We start from the raw sequence: 27,040 nt of genomic DNA, 5'->3' as shown, positions 1-27,040 counted from the left end.
GATCATATATATGCACTAAATATTGTCAAAATTAGTAGCACACTCATGTTAGGCCATTGTGTAGTCCATTTGGAGTCTTCTAGCACAAGTTTTTCATTGATGCAAATTGAAAAAGAGTCATTTGAAGCTAGCTGAAATACTATATCAGTCATACGTCCCTTGCATGTGAATTGTTTGATGAAATTCCTTGAGCTTTCATCAGCATTTTTGAGGGCAGATTTGAGGAGGGTTATTACAGTGGTATCAGAGCTTGCTTGCAAAGTGTTTGACGAAATGTCAAACAACTGAAGTATAAAGATTTTTGGTGTTTGAAGAAGTTATAACCTATTAGGGTTATTATAGTGGTATCAGAGCTATAAGTCCTGCCATCCTGTGGAGGTCTTATAGGGAATTTGGAATAGCCAGATAGGGAGAAAAATGTTTGACAAAATGAATGCCGGTCCAGATCAGGGAAAGGAAAGATTCTTACAATTATTAGACACCTTAGCACAGGGACAGCGATCAGCAGAGCAAAGAGCACAGGAACAGAGTCAGAGATTTGAGCTTATGATGCAAATGATGGCTTGTCAAATGGGGTTGAATGCTAATGTGGGTGGAGGAAATAATCAGAATGGTAATAATCAGGATGGGGCACATAATGGAGGCGAACAAGTTGGGAACAATTTCGGTCATGCACCCCAGCAAACTAGGACAGTGAGTTCGCAGTCCATGATTCCCATATTTCCTCCTAGAGCTCCAGATCAGCCCGTACCAGAGCCCCAGATCACTGATATATAGGACCAGCTGAGGAGAGATTGGGAAGCCGGAGGTCTAGATTTTATTGCTGCAATCACCTTTAGGGAGTATATAGATGTGCGGGTGAAGCATATGCCACGTGGACATGACAGGAACCAGTGCTATGAGCTACAAAAGAAAGTAGGGAAACTTCAGTTATCATATTATGATGGCTCAGGGAAGTCTACAGCAAGAGCTTGGGTTCAAAAGCTTGACACATACTTTCAATTGAACCTTATGCCTAAGGAAGAAGCCATTAAGTATGCAGCAATTCACCTGGATGGGTTAGCACACAAGTGGTGGCATCATGGTATGGTCACTATGGGTCATGCACACATTACCTCATATGTGGAGTTTACGGAGAGACTGATTGAACGCTTTGATAGGCCTAAGGATCATACCTTCCCTATGACAGGCAGAAACTTGTATGAGGAGTTTAACAGACATGCAGATTCGATATAGGGAGACTTCAGCACATTTTCAGGTAATGGTTTATCTGCATCATCTTCACAAGCAGAAGGGGTTAAAGATGTTGTGCAAGTTGAGCCAGTTGCATCAGAAGGTGATATTACAGACACACCAGATTGCGTGATTGACACAGATAGTGATTCCAGTACAGTTGGGCTGGATGAAGTTACTGTAGTTGAGGATATTGTCATGTTTGAGGATAGTACAGTTGATCAGAAAGTGAGCATTCATGACTTTGCTGAGAAAGAGTACCAGGCACAGTTGGATGCTTCTTCACATGAGATAGAGGCTAGTAGCTCTTTGCTTGGTTTGGCAAGCCAGCTGAAGACAAGGGACAAGAATATTGTCATGGCTTTATCTCATCATGATAGGATACATGGATTGATTGAGAATCACATTTGGATGATTCAACTGCAAAAGACACAGAAAGGAGTCACAACAGGTTCTTGTGACGACTTACAGCAGATCAAGGAAGGCATGGAGGCAATGAAATTGGCTCTCCAGGATTCTGAGAGACATGTGGACGAGCGTTGTCTTGAGGTGAGTTCAGTTCGGGAGTTAGCGCATATAGCAGGGACTCAGTTTCCTTTTACAGTCGAGTCACATGTTGATGATGATATGAGTACGTCTAGCATTCACACTCCGGATTCAGAGACTGTAGACAAGTTCGTGAAGTCAATTGGTATCGTTCACATTACTCAGGTGAGAAGTTTACTTGAATTGCCAGTTGGTTTCCGTTCATGGATTAGATGTTGGGATCCTTATCTTAGTACTTGGGATCATTTTAACCGGAGATATTTATCATTCTTTGGTAGTAGTATCTGTTGCACCATCATGGACTTGATTAGTAGTTTGCCAAGTGTAGTTCTCATCCATGCCAGCAGCTTATTTGATGCTAGAATTAGTTTTTACACACCTTTATTGGGCATTGTTCATGTATCCAGTCGATCATTCTTGTTGGAATGGGTTGATGATCTCTCAGATATGACAAAGTTTACAGAAGAGTCCCAGGATCTGATTATTACAGATGACACCCAGGGGGATGTTGTGGACAATTTTGAGGACTTAGTCTCCTCAACAGTTTCCTTCGATACAGAGGTTTATGTTGATGCTTCAGTCACTCCGTTTGATGATACAAGTTCAGCAGTTGGACTGCAAAATTTGGATGGCAGTATTACATACGATAACTATTATGAGGTTACTCCTTTGGACAGTGTATCAGGGGTAGAGTATAGGAGTTTGACCAGCCAGCACAATCATGTGTCTAGTCAGCTGAGAGTTAGTTAGTGAGACATTGCTATCGCTTGCCAGCATTTCGATGCTGCTCGTCAATTGTTAGCAATTTATGGATGGGGTTCTCCTACTAGTGATGAGCAGGGAGGCAGTTATCTTTCCTTGACAGAGATCCACTCTTTATGGGAGGCTATTCGGATTTTGAGACAGAATTATATGCAGTTGGTAGCCGACAGAGATTATCTTATGGAGTGGGGCAGTACATCATATGACGCATTATTGGTCAAGGAAGATGAGGTGAGTGAGCTTACTCAGCAGCTCGAGATGACTTCTAAGTTTCTTGAGAGTACACAGTTGGCTTTCGAGGAGTCACAGTTTCATTTAGCTGAGGTGACCGTGGAGTTGGAACGACTTCAATCTTTACTCGATTCTATACAGTCACTGACCGTGGTGTCTGGTGATCTGAGGATGTCTATGGTCGAGGTTGATAGAGGCAATGGAGATGAGGATATATTTGTCCACGACACTAGTATTGGCATATTTGGTCTGTTTCCATTGGAGGTAGGTTCAGCTAGGTTAGGCACTGCAACTGAGCATTGTGGTATGTTTGACTTGAAGGGCACAGAGACTAGTGATTTTGTTGATTTTGCGCCCTTGGCTATATCATCATCTGACTTAGCTGATGATCAATCACAGTGGGTCATATCACGTCTGCAAGATGAGTCTTTGACTGAGATTCGTTCCTTTTACAGGCATTATACTAAAGGATATGTTCATCAGTTTGCTTTTGATCCATATGTTGAGGAGTTGATGGCAGACAGGTTTGGACTGGGCTCTCATTTTTGCTATCTACCGTGTAATGACTATTCACCATCAGCAGTGCATGGGTGTTATGGTTATGAGACAGTGGCCGGTAATCTGCAGAGTTGTGTTAACTGCAATAGATGTACAGTGTGTGGATTCTCTGTATTTGGTGCAGTTTCATGTGGGAGTGGTCAACATTGTAGCAGAGTTGGAGTGTGCATTCCGTATAACACGGTGGGTTGTGTGGATGGTGTTTATTATGTTGACAGTTTGGGTGATCTACTCTACTTGGGGTCTAATATTTTGAGAGTTTGTGCCTCGTGGGTTCCTGACTGTGGCAGTAGTGGATTTGGAGTTCAGTTGCACCGTGATTCACGATTCATTTATGGATTCCTCTTGGTTAATTTTCAGAGGTTATTGCAAGAGCCTATGTTGACTGACAGCAGTATAGTTCATGACTACATTTGGGATCCAGGTGGATTGATTGGGTTGTTGTTCGGCCATTGCTTGGGGACAAGCAATTTTGGGAAGGGCGGACTATAATGTCCCCTTTTTAGCATTCATAGTATGATGTTGTCGTTAGCCTATTTCGCCACGGTCCCGTAGGCTAACCAGGACATTAAAGGGGCTTAGAGGCCATTTGGCCTAGATAGTTTCAGTTGCAGGTCTTTCTGAGGGGTTTTGAGGCAACTTTGGGCATACTTACTATTTATAGTAGGTGATCTTGGACATGGGCGGACATCCAGTGGCAACGGTATGTCGATGGTAATTGTTTAAAATCGACAAGAAGACTTGTTTATCATTGATAAGATTTGTTATGCATTGATAAAGCTATTTTATAAAGTTAAATTTAAATATTTAACTTTATTAATGCATAGACTATAGTTTGTAAAAAATATTTAAATTAAAAGTCCCCTTTATTTTATAACACATTGGAGACATAAGTTACATAAAGGGAGTTATCTTTTATCCCACATTGAAAAAACGAAGGATGAAGCTCTTGTGAGAACACTATAAAAGAAATGGAAGAGCTTCTTTTAAGCATGGTTGGAAATATCAAAGAAATTGGGGAATTTGCTGGAGATTATGTCTCAATAGTTTGGAGGACGAAATCCCTTCAAGTTGGAAATCTTGACGCCATTGAAAGATATCGTCTTGAGATTCAACATAGTAGAAATCCGAAAAAGCAGGTACGAAAAAGCAGTCCAAAAAAGTGGAATCGAAAAAGCAGGCTAAAAAAGCGGATACAAAAAAGCAGTCCGAAAAAAGCGGAACCGAAAAAGCAGTCCGAAAAAGCGGAACCGAAAAAGCAGGCCGAAAAAAGCAGTCTGAAAAAGCAATTCGAAAAAAGCAAATCAGAAGGGGCAGCATTGAAGAAGATTATTACAGCCATCTACAATCAGGTTCCTTTATTAGTATTGTTTTTTAGGGTGTTATAAGTTTCAGCTGTAAGTGTGCATTATACAAGCATTATCATTTTGTAATCCATGTAAATGCCAAAAGTCTTGGCCATATTTCATGAGCATTGTATTAGAAATTTCATTGCAAATTAAGAAGATAATAGTTGTTGGTGTCATTTAAGCAATTTAATATCATTATTTATTAGCTAGTTAGTTTGCACACCAACTGTTTGTAAAAATGTCAGTTGGCTGTAGGTGTACATTTCTCATGCTTAGATCATATATATGCACTAAATATTGTCAAAACTAGTAGCACACTCATGTTAGGCCATTGTGTAGTCCATTTGGAGTCTTCTAGCACAAGTTTTTCATTGGTGCAAATTGAAAAAGAGTCATTTGAAGCTAGCTGAAATATTATATCAGTCATACGTCCCTTGCATGTGAATTGTTTGATGAAATTCCTTGAGCTTTCATCAGCATTTTTGAGGGCAGATTTGAGGAGGGTTATTACACTGGTATCAGAGCTTGCTTGCAAAGTGTTTGACGAAATGTCAAACAACTGAAGTATAAAGATTTTTGGTGTTTGAAGAAGTTATAACCTATTAGGGTTATTACAGTACTTGAATGGTTAGTTACAAGAAGTGTACATGATGCAATCTCATGGATTCAAGGTTGTCAATAAAGAACACCAGCTACTCAAACTGGTGAAACCACTCTATGGTCCTCGAGCATGGTATATAAAATTTGATAAGTACCTCTCACTGACCAGGGTTTCCAGAGGAGTTCTTCTAACTCAAATTTGTATGTCTACACTACTGGAAATGATATCAACATACTAATTATATATGTTTACGATTTGATTATCAATGATAGTTTTGAATCGTTGATTTAAGGAATCAAACAAAATCTTTGTCAGTCTTTCGACATGACCGACATTGGACTTTTTCATTACTGCCTAGATGTTGAGGTTTGGCAGCAGTCACGTGGCTTCTTCATCTCTCAAACTAAGTATGCACGCCCTCTGCTCAACAAATTCAGAATATAGGATTGCAAACCTGCATCTACACCTATAGAGTTTGGTCTCAAGTTATCAGCCAAATCCGGTTCTCCTATTGAGAATGAATTTGCATTCAGATAACTAGTGGGCAATTTGACATATCTCATCGCCACTTGAACTGATCTCAGCTTTGCAATGAGTTATATATCTCACTTCATGACAGCTCCCACTTCAAACCATTGGGGTGCAAAAAAGCACATCCTATGCTATGTCAAGGGCAGTGTTGATTTTGGTATCCTCCATGGACGAACTAAAGATGCTCGACTTATTAATTACACAAACTCGGATTAGGGAGGCTCAGTTGATGACAAAAAGCCTATCGTCTTCACTTTGGGCACAAGTGCTATTACTTGGACCGATAAGAAGCAACAGGTTGTATCTCTTTCCTCAACAGAAGTTGAATATAAAGGAACAATCAAAGCAGGTTGTGAGGTAGTTTGGCTTCGTAGGATGCTTTCCAACGTCTGTATGCCTCAAGAAGGCCCTTCACCCCTTTTGGGACAATCAAGGGGTCCTCAAACTTGGCAAAAATTCAGTCTTCTATAAGTGCACTAAGCATATTGATATTCATTGTCACTTTATCCATCCATTGGCTGAAGATGGATCTATGGATTTGCAATTTGTTACTACAGCTGACCAGAATGCCAATATTCTCATCAAGTTCGTACTTCTAGATAAGTTTGTCAAATTAGGGAGGCAGCATGGTGTCAAAGATAAGTTGACCATTAAGGGAGGGTATGAAAATGATATCTCCTAAGTTACTTTATTTCTATTTTAATGGTCATTTCTAGATATTGTAAATATTCTATATAATAGATTCTCTATTATTTGTATGCTTCTTTTAATAAACATCTTGATTATAAGCTCGATAAGAACGATTCGTTATTTCTTAATAATTATGCTATATTTTACCAAATCATTTCTCTAGTAGTCTGAATTATATCCATTGTCATTTTATGAACTTTTTGTTCAAAATTTTGTGAAATATTGTACTCTTCAGTTCTCAAATTAACTCTGGAATATTTCAATCTTTTGGTTTTCTGAATTTTGTCAATTTTCCAAGTTGTTTGAGTGCTACAATTATATCTCTATACTCTTCTTCATTATACAAAACAATTGCAAAACACAAAAATTATACACACAAAATCAAGGCAGAACAGGTCTGCACATTATACATATGCATAGGTAAATTGTTGCATTAAGAATTTGTGAGATCCTCAATTACTATCAATACAAGGTCAAAAGAGAAAAAAAGGAAAATGGAAACCATCAATTTCTGATTGTTTCCAGTTATTGTGATATACAGTACTCAAAAAAACATGCTGGGAACTATACTCTTAGTTGTGGTCCATCACTTTCTGAATCATTCCCGGATGTCAGTAAGCCCATTCAAATTAAGCAAATGCAAAAGGAATTACCTCCCCAGCCTTTTCTGGAGTAAAAATACGATCAGATGGAAAACTCCTATCTAATGCTCGCTGTGCAACAGGAGAAGGCATGTTTTTTTTTCCTCGAACTCTGCCAGATGCTGGCTGTGTAACAATTGCTAAGACCTGTACTTGAAGCAAATGCAACATAATCATTTCCGATTAGATGATATTGATTCTCAGGTATTTAAAATATTTTTATAAACAAATGCATTACAGATTCAAGCAATGATATTATTTCATAAAAACTAAACAAAAGTAAGGGATAAACAACAACCACCAGCAGATTACCACGCCTTCAAAAATCTATATACATGGTCGAAATATTATTAAGAAGGTCTACAAAATTCTATTGCTAGTTAATAAGTTAGCATAATTCTCTTGAATAAAATTACATTAGATCAAACACTTTCACAGAAAGATTGATAGATCCCAACTGGATTTCTATGGCAAACGGCTTGACTTTTGTCTTTGACCAATGTATGATGAACAAAATCTTTTTTTTTTTTGGATTTTTGCAATATACAAGTTCTTGGGTGTTTTTCTTGTTTTCTGATTGGAATTTTTTGGTAATGTGAAATAAAAATGCAAGAAAGACCAGATACTGAAATTAAATAACTGTAAATTAACTGCACTTCATAAAGAAATAAACCCAACTTTTATTTCAACCAATGGAACAAAACAAAACTGTACCCGATCTGTATCAACTGAGACAGGCTTATCCAGCATGAAAGATGATTGCTAATGAATTTCTCCGATTCCAATTCTTACCTGCTGATTAGTTCTGTGAAATCTGATCCACATCACACTTCTGATCTTCCCCGGATTGATCTATCCAGCATGATATGTAATGTTCCCGTTATAAAATAAATCATTTATCAAACTTTTGTAACGGGGCGATTGATTTAATGTATCTTCGACCCATTTTTATTTTTGTTTTCGTAGTTTGTGTCGCCATCGGCTATCTTTGTACACCCTCAAAAAGTTTCCTAACAGGTATTTAAGCACGGCTTGTAGGCAGTCTTTAGGCATGCGATTTGGATTATTTCTTTGTTCTGCAAATTCCTGTTGGAGTTCTCTGTTGTGCGCCATTTCGGAAGTGAAAGACCTTCCCTATTTGGCTTGTCTGGTTTCGATGGGATTCAACCCTCACCCTATTCCGTCGCCTGTAACACTTCGCTCGGATCTAGTGAATCAGAGCATCATCATATTGCGAATATCTACTGTGTTGGTTCGATCTACTCTTTGCTATGTGTATTTCTAATTGTTGTTTATCTGCAATAAATCTTGCTATTTGTTTACACTATCTGCAAAGTCTCTCTATGCATCACCTACGAATTCCATCTATCTCCAGTTCCCACCATACACTGTACGGCCTCCATTTCAAGCAACACCCCTCACTCTCCCACACATCTCCCACTTCACTCCGTAGACCTTCCTCACCTCCGTACGACCTTCATAGTTACACCGTACGGCTTCTTCACTGCACTGGGTAGCCACCGTACGAATCACCTCTGTTCTTCATACGGCCTTGACTTCCTTCATCCGTATGGCTATAACCCCAACCCACCGCGCGGCCTGTAGATTTCCCCTCGTATGGTCATCAACTTGGTCACCAGACACCACCGTATGGCCATCAACTTGGTCACCAGACATCACCGTACAGGCATCTTTCCTATTACTATATGGATATCTCTTGTTACGTCGTACATTGCATACCTTATGGCTCCCTCCTTTTGGCAACCATACACCCTCTTCTCAAGTCTGTACCACCTTCCAGTTATTCGTACGGCCCCTCCAGTAACGAAATCACAGGGACATAGAACACGGGAACACTACAGTGCTATCAGAGCTCCTCGATCTTGCTAGCCTATGGACAATAAATGAGAGTTTATAGTTGGAAGAGAAGGATACATTCCGTTGATCGAATGGCTGCCGAACTGAAACCAACAACTGCCGAACTCGTGGCACTATTGAGGGAACTTGCCAGGACCCAGGCACAGATCACTGATACGCAGCAACTCATGGAAGAGACTCTCAATAAGTTGGCTGACAATAAAATATTTGGAGAACAAAATGGTCAAAGCGCGGACTCAATGTCGGGTAAATCAAACCCTCATCCACCACACTCTCGACCTTCCATGCCAACTTTTCCTTCACAGAGGGAGGCACAACACGAAGGGAAACAACCAAGCTTTGAAAAGTTGCAAGAACAACTAAGAGAAGACTAGAAGAATGCAAATTTTGAGGAAGATATATACTACAAAGATTACGCAAGTCTGAGAATGAGATATTCGGGAGGCGGAAACAGAGGATATTTTAACGATGATCTCAAAAGAAAGTTGAGTAAAGTAAATCTGTCTCCATTTGACGGATCCGGATCCATATACGCGCAAGCATGGGTAATGAAGGCCAATACTTACTTCCAACTGAATCCTATGCCAGAAGAAGAAGCAATCAAATTTGCGGCACTACACTTGGAGGGAGTCGCACATGAATGGTGGCATCACGGCACTATCACACTAGGGCATGATCAGATAAATACTTATGCAGAATTCACTAAGATTGATAGATCGATTTGATGGTAAAGATCCGGAACTCAATTTCAAAAATTTGGCGTAGCTGAGGCAAACTGGATCAGTCAATCAATACATTACGAAATTTCAAAAACTCTCTGTTTTGCTCACGGACATTTTCGAAAGAAGATGGGTAGTACTCTTCATGAATAGACTGACAGAACCTCTAAAAGGTTGGGTAAACGGGTTCAACCCTGCCACCCTATCAGAAGCTATCATTAAGGCACGGAGTATGGCATCGTCATCTGTGTCATCCTCTCGAAGTTACTCACATGCTAAACCGTCGGCATTTTTGAGGGAAAATAAACCTCCGTCCAGGAAGCCGTCGTTGGACGAAGCTACCAGACAGGAACTCCGAAGAAAGAAACTGTGTTTCAATTGCAAGGGACCTTGGGAGCCTAGCCACAAATGCCTCGGAAAAGGGAAGATCCATTACATTGAGATCGTGTCCGATGATGAAGACGAACATGAAGAAATGCCTGCCGAAGACAACCAACCTCACAACGACACCAACATGGTCAGTTTAAACGTATAGAAAGAATTGCAGCTTTGGTATGGCACGGAGGAACCATTGCCCTAGTCGGAAGCCCGAGGTGCATAGTTTTTCGTGTACAAGGAACCCTCCAAGGACAACGGGTTACAGTGATGCTAGATAGCAGAGCCACTCTAAATTTCATAAACTCATCCTTAGTGAAACGAAGAAGTCTACCTACGGAGATGCACACAAGCTTTTAGGTCAAGGTTGTCAGAGAGACTCTTCTACCTTGCACGCACCTTGTTCCTCAGCTAAGTATCACAAAGGCGAATCACACGGTCACTGAGGATTTCTTCATAGTAGACCTAGATGACATAGAAGTTATTCTAGGCATACAGTGAATGGAGACACTTGATGAATACACTCAGAGTTTCAAACGAATGGACTTCACTTGTGTTGTCGATGGAAAGAAGGTTGTCCTCCATGGAATGGCAAATGAAGGTCCAAAAGAAGTTTCTATACATCGGATGGAGGCAATTTTTCGGCATGATGATGTTGCGTGAGTTGCGCATTGTTTTATCTCGGTGGAACCTATAAAAGGGCATCAAACACCTCCACAAGATGATGAACTCTAGAATATTTTGAGTAAACATGATAAAGTTTTCATTGACATTCCTCCTAGCATACCGCCTCATCGAAGGTTTGAGCATACTATCGAGTTGCAAGCAGGAGCCAAGCTAGTCATAACCACACCGTATCGCCATCCGAAGAAATTCAAAGATGAGATCGAAAAAATGATTCAGGAACCACTAGAGAAAGGATGGATCCGACCCAGTTCCAGCCCTTTCGCATCATCTGTGGTTTTGGTCAAAAAGAAGGATGGGACGATGCGTATGTGTGTGGACTACCGTGCATTGAACAAAAGAACAATAAAGAATAGATATCCCATTCCAAGGATAGATGAGTTGCTGGATGAGTTGCATGGCGCAGTCTATTTTTCGAAAATAGATCTTCATTCTGGATACCATCAGACCCACATGAGGGAGGAAGACAAAGAAAAGACGGCCTTCCATTGCCACTACGGACATTGCGAGTTTCTGGTCACACCGTCCGGATTGACAAATGCACCTACTACATTCCAATCATGCATGAATCGCATTTTCAACAAACAACTACGTAAGTACTTATTGGTATTTTTTGATGATCTTATTTATAGCAGGACATGGGAGGAGCATCTGAAGCATCTGAATGAAGTCCTAAAGATCATGGAGGAGCAATCTTTATTCGCCAAGCAATCCAAATTTGAATTCGACATGACAGAAATATTGTACCTGGGGCATGTTGTCAGTAAATATGGAGTTCAAGTGCATCAGGAGAAGATTCAGGCTATACTTGATTGGCCTCCCCCAAAATCACTCACAGATTGTGAGGATTTTTTGGGCTATGTAGTTATTACCAGAGATTCATCAAAGGATTCTCTCAACTCAGCACACCTCTGACGGATCTAACAAAGAAGGGTCTTTCCAGTGGAGCGAAAAGGCACAACTCACTTTCGATAAACTGAAAGAGGCAATGAGCACTTGTCCCGTATTTGCATTACCTGACTTCACTTGACCATTCATTTTGGAGTGCAATGCGTCCGGAGAAGGCATTGGTGTAGTACTGATGCAGGATAGACACCCCATAGCTTATGAGAGCAAGAAGCTTACGTAGATAGAACGCCTCTATTCCATCTACGACAAAGACATGTTGGCCATCGTACATGCTCTAACCAAGTTTCGGCAGTATCTGGTAGTTGCCAAGTTTGTCGTGCACATGGATCACAATAGTTTGAGATATTTTCTAGAGCAATGGGATTTGAACGAGAGGCAACAGAAATGGGTAAGCAAGGTTCAAGCCTTTGATTTTGACATTGAATATGTAAAAGGAAAGAACAATGTGGTTGCAGATGCTTTGTCCAGAAAAGCTCGCCGTCTACTTACTAACCCAGATTTCAGTTGATTGAAAAGCACAATTGCTGGTAGAATATTCCAAAAACACATTTGCCTATGAGTTAATGGATGGCATCGCCAAGGATGACAAGTACAGAGTAGTAGATGACATCATTTACTATAAGAGTCGGATATTCCTAGTACCTGAATCTAAATTGAAGCAAAAAATCCTGAAGGAGTTACACGACTCACCCTTGGCAGGACACCTAGGCTTCCTCAAAACGTACAGAAGTCTATGGGAGAGGTTTTCATGGAAAGGATTAAAAGGGGACGTGTTGCAGTATGTAAGAGAGTGCGGTCTACCAGCAGAACAAATCCAAACATACTTTGCTTGTCAGGTTACTGCAACTGCTGTCAATTCCAGGACATAAGTGGGAAAGTATCTCGATGGATTTCATAACGAGGCTCCCCAAGGTGAATGGGAAGGATTGTATTTTCGTGGTAGTTGATAGGTTGAAAAAGTACGCACATTTCTTCATCATCCCCTCAAAATTTTAGGTTGCACAAGTTGCTAAGCTATTTTTTAGAGAAGTTTTTCATCTGCACGAGTTACCCCGAAACATTGTCAGTGATCGGGATGGACGATTCATCAGTATCTTCTGGACAAAACTGTTTCGGATCGCAAGGACAGAATTGTCACCAAGTACTTGTTACCACCCGCAAACAGACGGAGAGATGGAGATTGTGAACAAATGGCTCGAAGGTTACCTTCGAAACTACGTTTCGACACGAGCGTGGGTCAAATGGATCCATCTGGGGGAATATTGCTACAATACCACGTACCACATGTCCATCGGAATGTCACCATTCAAAGCTCTGTACGAGTACGAACCCCTTTCCTTCATCGACAAAGTTTTGGGAGACAGCCGCGCACCAAGGGCAAGGAACTAGCTTCAGGAGGGACAAGACATTCTGAGATGCTTGAAGGGCAATCTACAGAGGGCACAAAATCAACAGAAGATGTACGCCGACAGACACAAAATGGAGAGGAGTTTTGAAGTAGGGGATTTGGTCTATCTCAGGCTCCAGCCCTATCAACAATCCTCATTGAAGGAGAAAGGAAAAGAAAAACTGAAACCCCGATTCTATGCCCCCTATTGTGTAACTTGCCGCATTGCAGAAGTTGCCTATGAGCTAGAACTTCCGAAAGGTAGTCATATTCATAATGTCTTCCATGTTTCTTGTCTGAAGAAAGCCGTAGGGCAAAACATCACAGTTGCTACCGACCTCCCACCACTCAATGGAGAAGGCAAGCTCATGTTGGAACCGGCCGAGATCATCGAAGTTCATGAGAAGACTCTGCGGAACTGCACTATGAAGGAATATTTGGTGTGTTGGAAACACTTGCCATTGGAGGACGCGATATGGGAGGGCGAGCACATTCTCCAGCACCCAGCATTGCATTTTCTTGAGGATAAGCAAAATTTGGGACGAGAGGACTGTAATATTCCCGTTATAAAATAAATCATTTATCAAACTTTTGTAACGGCCCGATTGATTTAATGTATCTCGGACCCATTTTTATTTTTATTTTCGTAGTTTGTGTCGCCATCACCTATCCTTGTACACCCTCGAAAAGTTTCCCGACAAGTATTTAAGCATAGCTTGTAGGTAGTCTTTACGCATTCGATTTGGATTATTTCTCTGTTCTGTGAATTCTTGCTGGAGTTCTCTATTGTGTGCCATTTCGGAAGTGAAAGACCTTCCCTATTTGGCTTGTCCGATTTTGGTGGGATTCAACCCTCACCCTATTTCGTCACCTGTAACACTTCGCTCAGATCTAGCCAATCAGAGCATCATCATATTGTGAATATCTACTGTGTTGGTTCAATCTACTCTTTGCTCTGTGTATTTCCAATTGTTGTTTATCTGCAATAAATCTTGCTATTTGTTTACACTATCTGCAAAGTCTCTCTGTGCATCACCTATGAATTCCATCTATCTCCAGTTCCCACCGTACACTTCACGACCTCCATTTCAGGCAACGCCCTTCACTCTCCCACACATCTCCCACCTCACTCCGTACACCTTCCTCACCTCTGTATGACCTTCATAGTTACATCGTACGACTTCTTCATTGCACTTGGTAGCTACTGTACGGATCACCTCTGTTCTTCGTACGGCCTTGACCCCAACCCACCATACGGCTTGCAGATCCCCCCCCCCCCCTTCCCGTTATGGCCATCAACTTGGTCGCCAAACATCACCATACAGACATCTCCTATTACCATACAAATATCTCTTGTTACGCCAAAATACCATACGGCTCCCTCCTTTTGGCAACCGTACACCCTCTTCTCAAGTCTGTACCACCTTTCAGTTATCCGTACGGCCCCTCCAGTAACGAAATCACAGGGACATAGAACACAGGAACACTACATGATATCAGCACTAGAATGAGGTAGTGGCAGCTTGGAAATGATACGGCGAAGCCTAGTGGCCTAAAAGTGGACAAAAATGATCGGTAAACACCCTGATCTGCAACTACCAATTTAATCTAACCCAAACACAGACTGCTGCAGATATATTCCTCCTTCCACAATGGCATCAGCTCTTTCCTAGATTGTACGGCTCAATAAGGAATGAATGCAAGCACAAAAAACCATTGCCAATACACAGATCTGCCAATCTCCTAAATGATATGAATTTCTTTCAATCTGATCTGCAAATAAACTTCTGAAATTGCTTCAAAAATGCTCAATTGAAAACTCTATGTAGATCTTCCTCTACTGTAAACAGGGATTTCATCCAATTTACACTTTCTTCAAGGGTTTTCGTTCTCAAAGAATATGTTTTGCTCAACTCTCGTATTGCTCATGAAAAATAAGAACCTGAATGAATTAGACTTGGCTCCCAAACCTCTATTTTATTCTTCCTCCAAGAAGATGAAACCCTAAGAGGGTTTCCCCCATAATCTTAATGAAATTTATTTTATTTTATTTTCTAATTGATTTCATTCCCCTCTCCTAGGGATTTGAACCACAAAGCCTTATTTATCATTATACCCTATTAAGTTATAACTTTCAACTATCACCACCAAGGGAATTGTGCCATGGCCACTTTATTCTAATATTGTATTATATTATAAAGTGAATATTAAATCACCTTATTATTATTTTATTAAAATCTAACTCACAAAACAATATAATTATTTCCAGCTCATTCATAACATCTAGACTCTAAACTAAATTTTGTCTGGTGGTACTAGCCCACAGGTGATGTCTGACGGTGACCACTACAAGCTAACTGCAAACCCCCACTAAAATTTAGAAATCCCTCCTTAAAAATAGGAACTACAACAAAAGTCACAAGGCTGATCCTGAAGGTCTCCTGATGTATCTCGGCCAACTCCCAATTAATCCCTAAAAAACAGGAATTTCTCCTAAAATTTAGGGGACTGTCCCAAGCTGTCCAAACTGGATCACAAAGCCCCAATGTGACTCTATAAGCCTTGGTATGGGTCATGTTGATGTGAGTTTTATGCCACTACAATTTGGAAAATCGAATACTTAGTATTCGGAATGAAATACCAAATCCCAACTCCCTCTTAAATAAGGATTCTCATACACTAAACAATGTACATGGATTGTATGATCAAATGAGACAACCCCAAGGTTTCCTTCATATTGTGGACTTTCATTCAGTTTTACTGATGTGACTTCACTTAGTTTTAAGGATGTGATACGTTGGGTATCAAAAAGGTACTCACATTATTCAATCAATGGATATCAACTACTTCAAATGTTTCCATCCAAACAAACTGCAAAGGGAAAGGGTTTAGGAAGATATTATCTACTCCCAGAATGCAAGAGATAATGGATATCTTACTAGACTTACTTTAGCCATCGACATGAACCAAGCTAGTGCAATCTCCTAAGGTAGATGTACCCATTAACAACACTCATCGACGCATATCAACGTACAAGCAATAATCAAAGTAAAGATCATGACCACACAAGGAAAACTTGCAATCATCAAGTAGCTAGTGGTTTGGTCTAAATGAGTCCACCAAAGATGGGTCCAAACTATATTTCATTCATCTGAACACTATTAAAACCAACATAAATAAAATTCTATTCTAAGGAAATGAAGAAAACATGCAATACTCCAAAGCAACACAAATAATCTACCATGAAAACCAACAATGAATTAGGAATTACTTTGATAACATTATGGTAAAAATTTCTCCGAGTCTCTCCCTTTTACAAATGATAGGAGTGGAGTTTATATAGGAGTCCAATTACAGTGAGCGACCAAGATCAATTTGAAACCAATGACTCATTAACACATAGAAAACCTTAATTAGGGTTGCTACAAACATCAAATGCTCATCCAACGATAATGAGACACCACCTTTTGTGTCAATGAGAAAATTGAATAGTAGTAAAGTAAATAGGAAAACGCTTAATTATCCAACAACTCATCCTTATGCACATCTATGCCTCTTTTTCTTGCAATCTTAATTTTAATTCTATTCCCTTATCCTTAGGAATTCTTCATTGTTCTTGGATGTCTTGTCTTTGTAATACTTGAATCCTTTGTATTATCGTCATTATTTGGAATTATTTGTCTTCTTCATCTTCAAACTTTATCCTTGGGCCAATCCCTTGAACACATTGACATCTTCCTTGGTATAAATCTTCCTCAATTCATTTCCTTGAATAAATTGATTATCATCAAGATTTCCCTCTTGATGGGAATCTTGTCCTTGAATTCTTTCTTCCTCTTGACCTCAGATTTGTCCTTGTGTCCTTTGTTCATGTTCCTATGCTAATGTTGGTTTTGGAACCCATTCGGCTCTTGATCTCCAACACATTACAAGATGGACTAGATAGTTTGTAATCACTCATCTACCAATAAAATAGGCCATCCATGGAGTCTGTATCGTCCCCCAAGAACCCCAACTCCAATATCCTTTTGTCATTGGGTTCCATACAGGCCTAGAATTTGATAGTCGTATTGGCTACTTTTGCACTTTTGAACCATATATGATAGGCTAAAAAATTGTTTGACCGTGTGAATTGACATGCTAAATTTTTAGAAAACTATTAATATGAAACTTAAGTTTATTAATAAGTTGTCAACTTTTATTATAAGTAATATAGCATTTTATTTAATAATATAAATATATGCTATGTATGATATATATTTATGATGAATATATGTTATCTTATTATATATATATATATATATATATATATATTTTTTTTTTTTTTAAATTAAATATTTTAATATTATCGACAACATTATAATTATATTAATTTAGAAAGTTTTTAAAATAAAACTAAGGATATGAAATTAGAAACTTGCTTAATTAATTTGAAATTTTTGTATATATATTATTATCACAAATACAAGTTTCTATATATGTATATTGTTGTTCATTTAGAATCTTTTCAAATAAAACATATGAATTTAGAAATGTGTAAGTATATTTTTAAAGATTTTTGTATATATTGCTAATTTATATCTATTTTATATTTTTATATTTATTACATAATATTTTATTATATACAATTATTTGTTTAGAATCTTTAGAATATTTTTGAATAATTTTTTTTAAATGGCAAATATTACTAATTTTTCTTTATTTCTAGCTTTAATTTCTTTAAAATATTTAATAATATTATATTTATTTTCTTAAATATTTAAATTTATTTGAAGTATTTGTCTACTAAAAAATTGACAATCAATATTTTTTACAAAATGTGCAATGAAAGACATTAAAATAATCAAACCGTCATAAAAAATTCATATGACAGCTAAGGGTGGTCATCAAATTCTAGGCCCGGTTCCATACCACTTTCCCCTTCGTCTAGTCTGTTGTTGGATTCCGAGTCTAAGGAGGATGTAATTTCCTCTCTGACTATCTGAGTTCTAAGGTTGATCACGAACTTTCTTCCCCCCCTTCTCAAATGCTAAAGTATTTGTTAATGTGTTAGTTCAATCAGGATAAAATTATTATTGAAAAATATAAATATATTGTTGTAATATATTATCAAAATATTTTCAATATCTATTGTTATTGATATATAATATATTAGAGTAATATATATATATATATTACCAAATATTGCTAATGTGCTATATTATATATCTTATATCATAAACAATGCATAAAATCACCAATTGACTTTAGTGATGGTTTGAACTTTGAATGGCTAAATATGGGACTGTGTTTAGTTGATGTTTTATCCTTCTCTAGTTTTGATCTTTGATTATTATCCTCATTATTTTGTAGATTGTAAAGTTCTATACCAGTCACTACACCATAAGATTTTGTAAAAGGATTCAAATAAGAATATTTACATAAGTAATAAGAGTCAGTCTCTCAGAGGTAAAGTCAGATAAATTTTAACATGGTACCAAAAGCAGCTTTAAGAGACAATCCTGATCAAACTTACCTATAGTGCACTCAAATATTCTTAAAATTCATAATCTTCAAAATGGTGAATGACATGAGATTAGAAGAGAGACTCGAAGGTGATTTGGATTTTGCAGGATGGAAATAGTGAATAAAGTTAACCTTGAAAGAGAACGGTTTAAAACAATTCATTGAAAATTTTGAACCACCACCTAAAGGAAGTGATGAATTGGAAAAATGGGAAAGCGATAACACCAAAGCCATTAAGATAATTGTGGACGGTGTTAAGAACCATTTACTTCCTTTTATCTCAGAGCTAGACACACCACATGAAATGTACAAAACTCTTGAAGAGATGTTTGAGATTAACAACACTACCAAAATTATCACATTACGAGACAAACTCTCCACCATCAAGATGAATAAAGGAGAGACCATTTCCTCACATTTTATGACAAAAACTGAGTTAAGAAAATTGTCTACTAAAGGTCATATCTGTGATGAAAAGGAGTTAACCATAATGGCCCTAAAAGGTCTCCCCACATCATGGGATACTTTTAGACAAGAGTGTGCTCTCAATCCAGGTTTCCTAAACTTGATAGACTCAAAGCTGATTGCATACAAGAAGATTGTATGCAAACATCTTGAGGCATGAGTATATATTCCACAAAAGAACATATGCCAGTTCTTTCGACAAAACTAAATAAGAAAAAGAAGAAACAAAAATTCAAAGGAAAGAGGAAGCAGACAGACTACTCCAAAATGCAATGCTTTAGATGTGATAAGTATGGTCATCCAACATCTAAATGTCCTGATAGATTCAAGCAACAAGCTTCTTTTGCCAAAGTCAGCAACTCTAATGAAAATTCAGAAAATAATGCTTTCTATTCAGCTCTATCTAGTGAAGTATCAAAAAGATCAAATACATGGGTGATTGATAGTGGAGCATCCTGACATATTACTGATTTCAAAGAACAGTTAGATTCGATTGAAGAAGACTGTGTTGATGATGTAACCATTGGAGATGACACCAACTAGCCAGTAAAAGGCATTGGAACATGTACTATAAATCTTAAATCAGGAATCTCAATTGAACTAACTAAAGTATTACATTTATCTGGCATAAAGAGAAATTTGGTCTCTATATCTGCACTTGAAGATGAAGGATACAGGGTCACATTTATGGAAGAAAAAGTCTTAGCCTAGCCTAAGAACTCAAAATAAAAAATGCTCAGAAATTTAGTTCAAGACATGGATGTCTATACAAACTCAACTCTTGCTCATCTACAATTCTAATTCATGATTCCTTCAAAGAAAATGAAATCCGGCATAAGAGACTTGGGCATCTTCATTTCCGAGGATTACCTTCATTAGAGAAAATGGTAACAGGGTTAACCAAAATCCAACCTAACCATGAAGGAACCTATAAAGGTTGTGCTTTAGGGAAGAACATTAAAACCACCTTTTATAACAATGAAAGCAAACCAAAGAAATCTTACATCTTATTCACTCTGACTTATGCGGACCATTGTTTGTTCCTTCCTTAGGGATTTTCTTATGCTACATATTTGTAGATGGTCTCTCTAGAAAGACATGGATTTACTTCCTAAAATGTAAAGAGTCAGAAGAAATTTTGACAAAATTTAAACAATTCAAAGCTCTTGTAGAAAACATGTCTAGAAAGAAAATTAAAGTTCTAAGAACTAATAATAGTAAGGAATATACTTCTGAGATCTTTCTTAACTATTGCAAAAGTGTCGGGATCAAGAGGGAGTTTTCGATTCCCTACAATCCCCAACAAAATGAGGTAGCAAAAAGAAAGAATAAAACTATTGTCAAAGTTGCTAAATCCATGCTTCATGATCAAAACCTAGAAAACTTCCTTTGGGGTGAAGCCTCTAACATTGTTGTTTTTGTTCAAAATTGGTGTCAACACTCTCATCTTGAACATAAAACCCCTAAAGAAGCATTTTCTAGAAAGAAACTTGATCTCAGTCACCTAAGAATATTTGGGTGCCTTGTCTATATTCACATTCCAAAGGAGAAAAGGACTAAACTAGAACCTTCAAGGAAAAGGGGAATCTTTGTAGGATACAGTGAAACTTCTAAAGCATATCGTATATACGTCCCTGGACAAAGAAGCATTGAATTAAGTCGAGAAGTTATATTTGATGAAGATATTGCTTACAAAAGATCCAAGGTTGAATCGAATGATGAAGAAACCCCAGAAGATTCAAATTCTGAAATTGAAAGAGAATCAAATTGAAAAGAAAAACTCTTCCAAACCTATAGATACGACTTACATTTATAAAGAAAAGAAGAGACCCCTATGGGCCAGAAAACTAATTGAAGAAAACAATTTAGCTCCTATTGAGTCTATTAGAGAAAGAAAACGACCAAACATATTCTCTAGCTCTATTACACTCATGAGTGAAATATCAAATTTTGAACCTTCTAATGTGAAAGAAGCCATGAAACAACAAACCTAGAAAGACGCCATGATGGAGGAATATAACTCCATACTTAAAAACAACGTCTAGGATATTGTTCCTAGACCCCAAAACAAATCAGTCATATCCTCAAAATGGTTATATAATCAAACATGCCGCAGATGGAAGTATTGACAAAATACAAAGCTAGGTTTGTTGCAAGCGGTTTCTCTCAAAAGGAAAGAATCGAATACGAAGAAACTTTTGCTCCAATAGCCAGATATACCTCAGTTAGAACTGTAATAGCAATTGCTACCTCTAAGAGATGGAAAATTCATCAAATGAATGTCAAGACCACCTTTTTGAATGAAGTAATAGAAGAAGTTTATCTTGAGCAACCTGAAGGATGTGTGATACATAATAAACAGTCACATGTATGTAAATTAAAGAAGGCACACTATATGGACTAAAACAAGCTCCTCGAGCTTGGTATGAAGGAATAGATCATCACTTAACTAAACTTGGTTTCACTAAAAATAATGCAAACCCTAACCTATACTTCAAAATACAACAAGGGAATATGTTAATTCTGGTACTATATCTTGATGACCTTTTGATTATAGGAGAAGATCACCTAATTGCCAAGTATAAACAAGATCTAGCATCCGAATTTGACATGAAGTACACTATTTTCTAGGACTCGAAGCATGGCATCATACTAAATCATCCTAAATCAAGGGAAGTATACACTAGATATAATTAAATGATTTGGAATGATGGACAGCAAACCTATGAAGACTCCTACGGAAACAAATCTACAGAAACTAAAAGAAGCAACTAAAGATTCTGAAAATGCTAATCCTACTCTCTACTAACAAATTATTGGGTGCTTAATGTATTTAGTGAATACAAGACCTGATATATGTTATGCAATAAATGCTCTAAGTCAGTTCATGTGTGAACCCAAACAAGTTCACTTGGTAGCAGCAAAACACATGCTCGGATATCTTCCTGGTACAGTTGAATATGGTCTAAAATACACAAATGTTGAACTAAATCTAAGTGGATATACAAACTTTGACTGGGTAGGAAATTCTAGAGATTAGAAGAGTACATCAGGATGTTTTTTTACTTTGGGATCGGCAATGATATCATGGTTCAGTAGAAAACGATCATCAGTAGCTCAAAGCTCCACTGAAGTCAAATATATAGCAGACTCAATGGAAGCCTGGGAAGCTGTATGGTTAAGGAAGCTTCTAGTTGGACTCTTTGGGAAGCCTCTACCACCTACAACTATCTATTGTGATAACCAGAGCTGCATCGAACTCTCCTTGAATCCAGTGTTTCATAATAGGTCAAAACACATTGAGATATCATATCACTATATACCAGACATGGTTGAGAAGAATGTGGTTGAGTCGAGATATATTAGTACAGAGAATCAGACTTCAGACATTCTTACCAAACCACTTACTAAAAAAAAGGTGGAATACTTTTGGAAGGAACTTGGTATGATTGTAATTTTGAGAAAATGTCTCAGAATAATTGATTATTGTACATCATATATTATAAATGTTATGAACTTATGAAACATGTGTACATCATGAGAAAGTGATGACTTTCAAATGATTCTCACTTGTACTTGCAGAAGTTATTGGAAGGTGACAATCTTACAATAACTTAAATTGTGATATACATTTTGTGTAAATGTTGAAATAGATCATTGTTAGTGTAAATAGACTATACGTAAAATACTATTCTGATTTGTTCTTCAAGATGAGAATCTGATTATGAGTTCTATTGAATAACAGTAACACAGTGATAGAACCAGAATATATAACGGTATGATGATCAAGAATGCAGAAATAAATCTATGAAAGTATAGCAGGAATATGTTTATGTAATAAATGCTGATATGCGCTGTAAGACTGGATTATGTATGTGTTCACCATGTCTAATAACCAGCGAGATAGCATATTAAATAGATGGGAGGGTTGACCATGAGTCACGACCGATAGGCGTGACTCATACTTGAGTCACGTCTATCAAGTGTGACTCAATAGTCACCCTCGATAATCTTTCCAATATAAACGAAGGAATAAACTCGCTTTATTACGGCAGTCGATAACATAGGAAATTCTTCATTTATTAATTCATATACATTTTGTAATATATATATATGAGTATATTAAAATATCCTAAATATATATGAATTGAAACAATAACATAAATATGAACACACAGAGTTATTAATAAATCTTCAAAATTTATCTCCAACTAACCTATACATTAACAATCATGAAAGGCTTTATCTTGTAAATCAACAACTAAGTGTTACATGTAATTTAATTGACTATCTATAAGTTGTTAGCATAGATATATGATAGGTACTTGGTGAATATCTTGCCTTGATATTTTGATAGGTCCTTACCACATTTAGTACTTGGTGAATATCATTTAGTTGATATTCCGATAGGTCATTACTCAAGAGTACTTGGTAAATATCATTTGATTGATGTTCTGAAAGACCAATACTTGTGTTACCTAATATAATATCAAAAGAGTCTTTGGTAAATGTCATGCATTGACATTCTAATAGGCCAATACCCATATGATATTATATAATGGAAGTCTTCTGATCAAAGATTTCCTTGATGTGTGAATTCCAAATATTACCAATGGTGTTCTATTTTCATGTATTTATCCTTCTAAACTAAGAGGGAGTGTTAATGTGTTAGTTCAATCAGGACAAAATTATTATTGAAAACATAAATATATTGTTGTCATATATTATCAATATATATTGTTATTGATATAATATATATATCACCAAATATTGCTAATGTATTATATTATATATCTTATATATTATATATATAATATCATTGATTGCCTTTAAGGATGGTTTGAACGGCTAAATATGCGACTATGTTTAGTCGATGTTTTAGTTGGTGAAATAAATCACCAAGAGTCACATCTCGATAGGACATGACTCCACGGTGGAGTCCGTGTCATTCTCATCAGGGACATGACTCCCCGTGCTTATATTAATCTTGCCTCCGAACACTGTAAATACATCAAACACATAAATCAAATAAGCCTTTTGTCTTCTGCAGCATTCGGGAAAATCAAACAACTACTCTTCATTGCTTGCAACGACTGGGTCATCAAGTCTTCAGAAGTAAAGAGTGATTGGTCAATCAAGCCTTTTCATTATATTTGCAGTTTGTTGCTCAAAATTGAATGTAGTCGTATCAGCAATATATATATATATATATATATATATATATATATATATATATATATATATATATATATATATATATATATATATATATATATATATATAGAGAGAGAGAGAGAGAGAGAGAGAGAGAGAGAGATCCTTCTCTAGTTTTGATCTGTCGTTATTATCCTCATAATTCTATAGATTCTAAAGTTCTATATCAATCATATCAATCACTACACCATAAGATTTTGTAAAAGGATTCGAATAAGAATATTTACTTAAGTAATTAAGAGTCAATCTCTCAAAGGTAAAGTCTGATAAATGTTAGCAATATTCTTTTTCCAATTATGATTAGCTTTGGCAATCACCAGCCACCTTCTCCCTAGGATGGCATCATATCCCTTCCGTTGAAGAGGGGTTACTACAAAGTCCAAGGTAAACAGTTGTTTGTCGATAGTTACTTGTTGTGCCATTAAGGTTTCAAGAAGCTTGATGCCATGTTGGGCAGCCCCCAAGAGGTTGAAGATCAAGGCCACAGCATTGGCTTCCAGAGGCTCTTCTAAGTGTCTTTGAACAAAACATTCACTCTTGACCCATCACAACAATGGGTGTCGGTAAGAATGGTGTTCAAAATGCCCATCTCTACTATAGCAGGGTTTCATCCATCATTTATAGTAAGTAGCATTAGGTCTGTTGTGGGACCGCCAGGAGCCTCGGTTCGTTCTACTAGTTGGAGCGGTTGAAGTGCTTAGTAGGGTTATTCTTAGGTGGGGCATCATCTCAAGTAGGTCTTTGACCTTTACAGGTATTTCCAATTGCATCATTTGCCTCAAAATGCTTTGTTCTACCATTGCTTGGGTAGAAGTGTCGGTTGTATCCCTTGGCTCCCTTCGGGCCTACAATTCTTTCTCAATCTTGGCCTTTTTCCTCTAGTGCCCTTTACTTTCCCGTAGGGGGGTCAGGATATGTGGTCTTCTTGGCTTGTGCTCGTGTGATTGCCAGGATTTCTTCCTCTATGCCTCTTCCTTCGACGTCAAGGAGGTTGACGTAGATTTTGGGTAGTTAGTATTCTCGAGGTCTCCCGACCCACACCATCTGCACAGCTTTTGTGGGGTCTCCTCCTTCTGGCAATTACGGGCAAAGTGTCCCCACTAATTGCAAGTTCTACATTGTATCATTGGTCTTCTCTTCGCATCACATTGGATCCAGGTGTGAGTATTGTTGTTATTGTTATTCCCTCAACCGTCCTGTTGGTTATTTCTATAGTCGTCAGATGACACAATATTGTTATTTTGTTGAGCATCAATTCCAAATGTGGAAAGTTACTCCTGTGTAAACAACACTTGTTGGTTCCTAGCCCTCATGTTGTAGGACATTCTTAAGTGGACTGTCCTATGATCTAGCAAATGTTGCAAAAGGATTGCTTTGGACAAGAACCTGTCGTGTGTCTAACTTCTCTGCAGTCGGTACACCACAATTCACCCTCCTCAGTTTTGTTGGATCCTCCTTTTGTTGCCTTGAGTTCTTTCATCATCCCTTGGAGGTCTTTTTGTAAGGCATGTACTTTTTTACTTGATTCCTCATCATTGCTTTCCTCTGAGGACTCATCATCCGATGACTTGGTTCTCTTGGAGGTCTTATTTTCACTCTCCAAATCCATTGCACGATTGTATGCATTTTCCTATGATGTAGGAAGTACGATCTTCATTTTCTTTCGAAGGGAAGTTTTCAATCCCTCAACGAACCATTGCTTCTTCAATTCATCTAATGGTGCACACCCCATCTTTCTGAGTAATTCCTTTAGCTGTTGTCGATAAGCTCTAACAGACTCATTCTTTCCTTGTTGCATACCGTAAATTTTGGCAAGGATTTCATTTTCGTCTCGCAATAACTTGAATTTCGTCTGAAATTCCTTCTTTAGCTCCACTCATGCCGTCAATTTGGTTTTATCTATAATGTCCCCAATTTTTAATGTAATAATTTAATTTAATTAATTAATTAACTAGTCCCAAAATTTAAATAATATAATAAAAGGACCTTTAATTAGTTACTTTAATTAATTAATATGGGCCCAAGTTAATATTTGTATTTGTGGTTCCAATTGATTTAATATATCTCGGACCTATTTTAATTTTTAGTTTTCGTTGGTAAGTGTTGTTGTTGGCTATCTTTATACACCCTGGAAAAGGTTTCCCCGACGGGTATTTAAGCACGTCTTATAGGTAGTAGTTGGTATGCATTTTGGATTATTTTCTACGTACTGTGAATTCCTGTTGGAGTTCTCTGTTGTTGGCCATTTTGGAAGTGAAAGACCTTCCCTATTTGGTTTGTCTGATTTCAGTGGGATTCAACCCTCACCCTATTCCGTCGCCTGTAACACTTTGCTCGGATCTAGCAAATCAAAGCACCATCTATCTGCAATTATAAATTGAGTATACCTGTGTTCAATTTTCATTAGTTGGATTTCATCTTGTTCAAGGTTGTATTGTTCAAACTCACTCCACTACCCCCAAATCTTCTTCCGTACAACTACACAAATCTACAAACTCTGGATTGGCACACAGTCATTTCGTAGTAACACCGTACGGCCAATCCTGTATGGCTCATTGTAATACCATACAGCCTCACAGGCTTGCATTCACTTGTCCCCCTCACCGTACATCATCTGTGCTCAATTACCAACACCGTATGGTCATACTCCCATACCGTACAGCCATTCATAATAGTATCCTATTGCCACCGTACAACAGGTTCTACCATCAACACTAGCGTACGGTCACCTCCATTAGCACCTCTGGTAAATAATCAATAGT

At 37.7% G+C, this 27,040-nt stretch overlaps 1 protein-coding gene across 3 annotated transcripts in view; it reads right to left on the bottom strand.

Moving 5' to 3' along the window:
* PDE194 (formyltransferase) overlaps positions 1-27,040 on the bottom strand; it is a 275,670-nt gene that overhangs the window by 233,386 nt on the left and 15,244 nt on the right. For all 3 annotated transcript variants that reach the window (XM_089802236.1, XM_089802235.1, XM_089802234.1), the window contains exon 4: positions 7,155-7,289. In XM_089802236.1, the coding sequence (XP_089658362.1) occupies positions 7,155-7,289 (135 nt within the window). The remainder of the gene's footprint in view (positions 1-7,154; positions 7,290-27,040) is intronic.

Source organism: Cupressus sempervirens, chromosome 9, assembly GCF_028749045.1.
Source record: "Cupressus sempervirens isolate cs-2001-9-10 chromosome 9, ASM2874904v1, whole genome shotgun sequence".
In the NCBI taxonomy this organism is placed as follows: Eukaryota; Viridiplantae; Streptophyta; class Pinopsida; order Cupressales; family Cupressaceae; genus Cupressus; species Cupressus sempervirens.
Note: the sequence above shows the minus strand (reverse complement) of the source record. Positions and strands in the feature narration are given on the sequence as shown.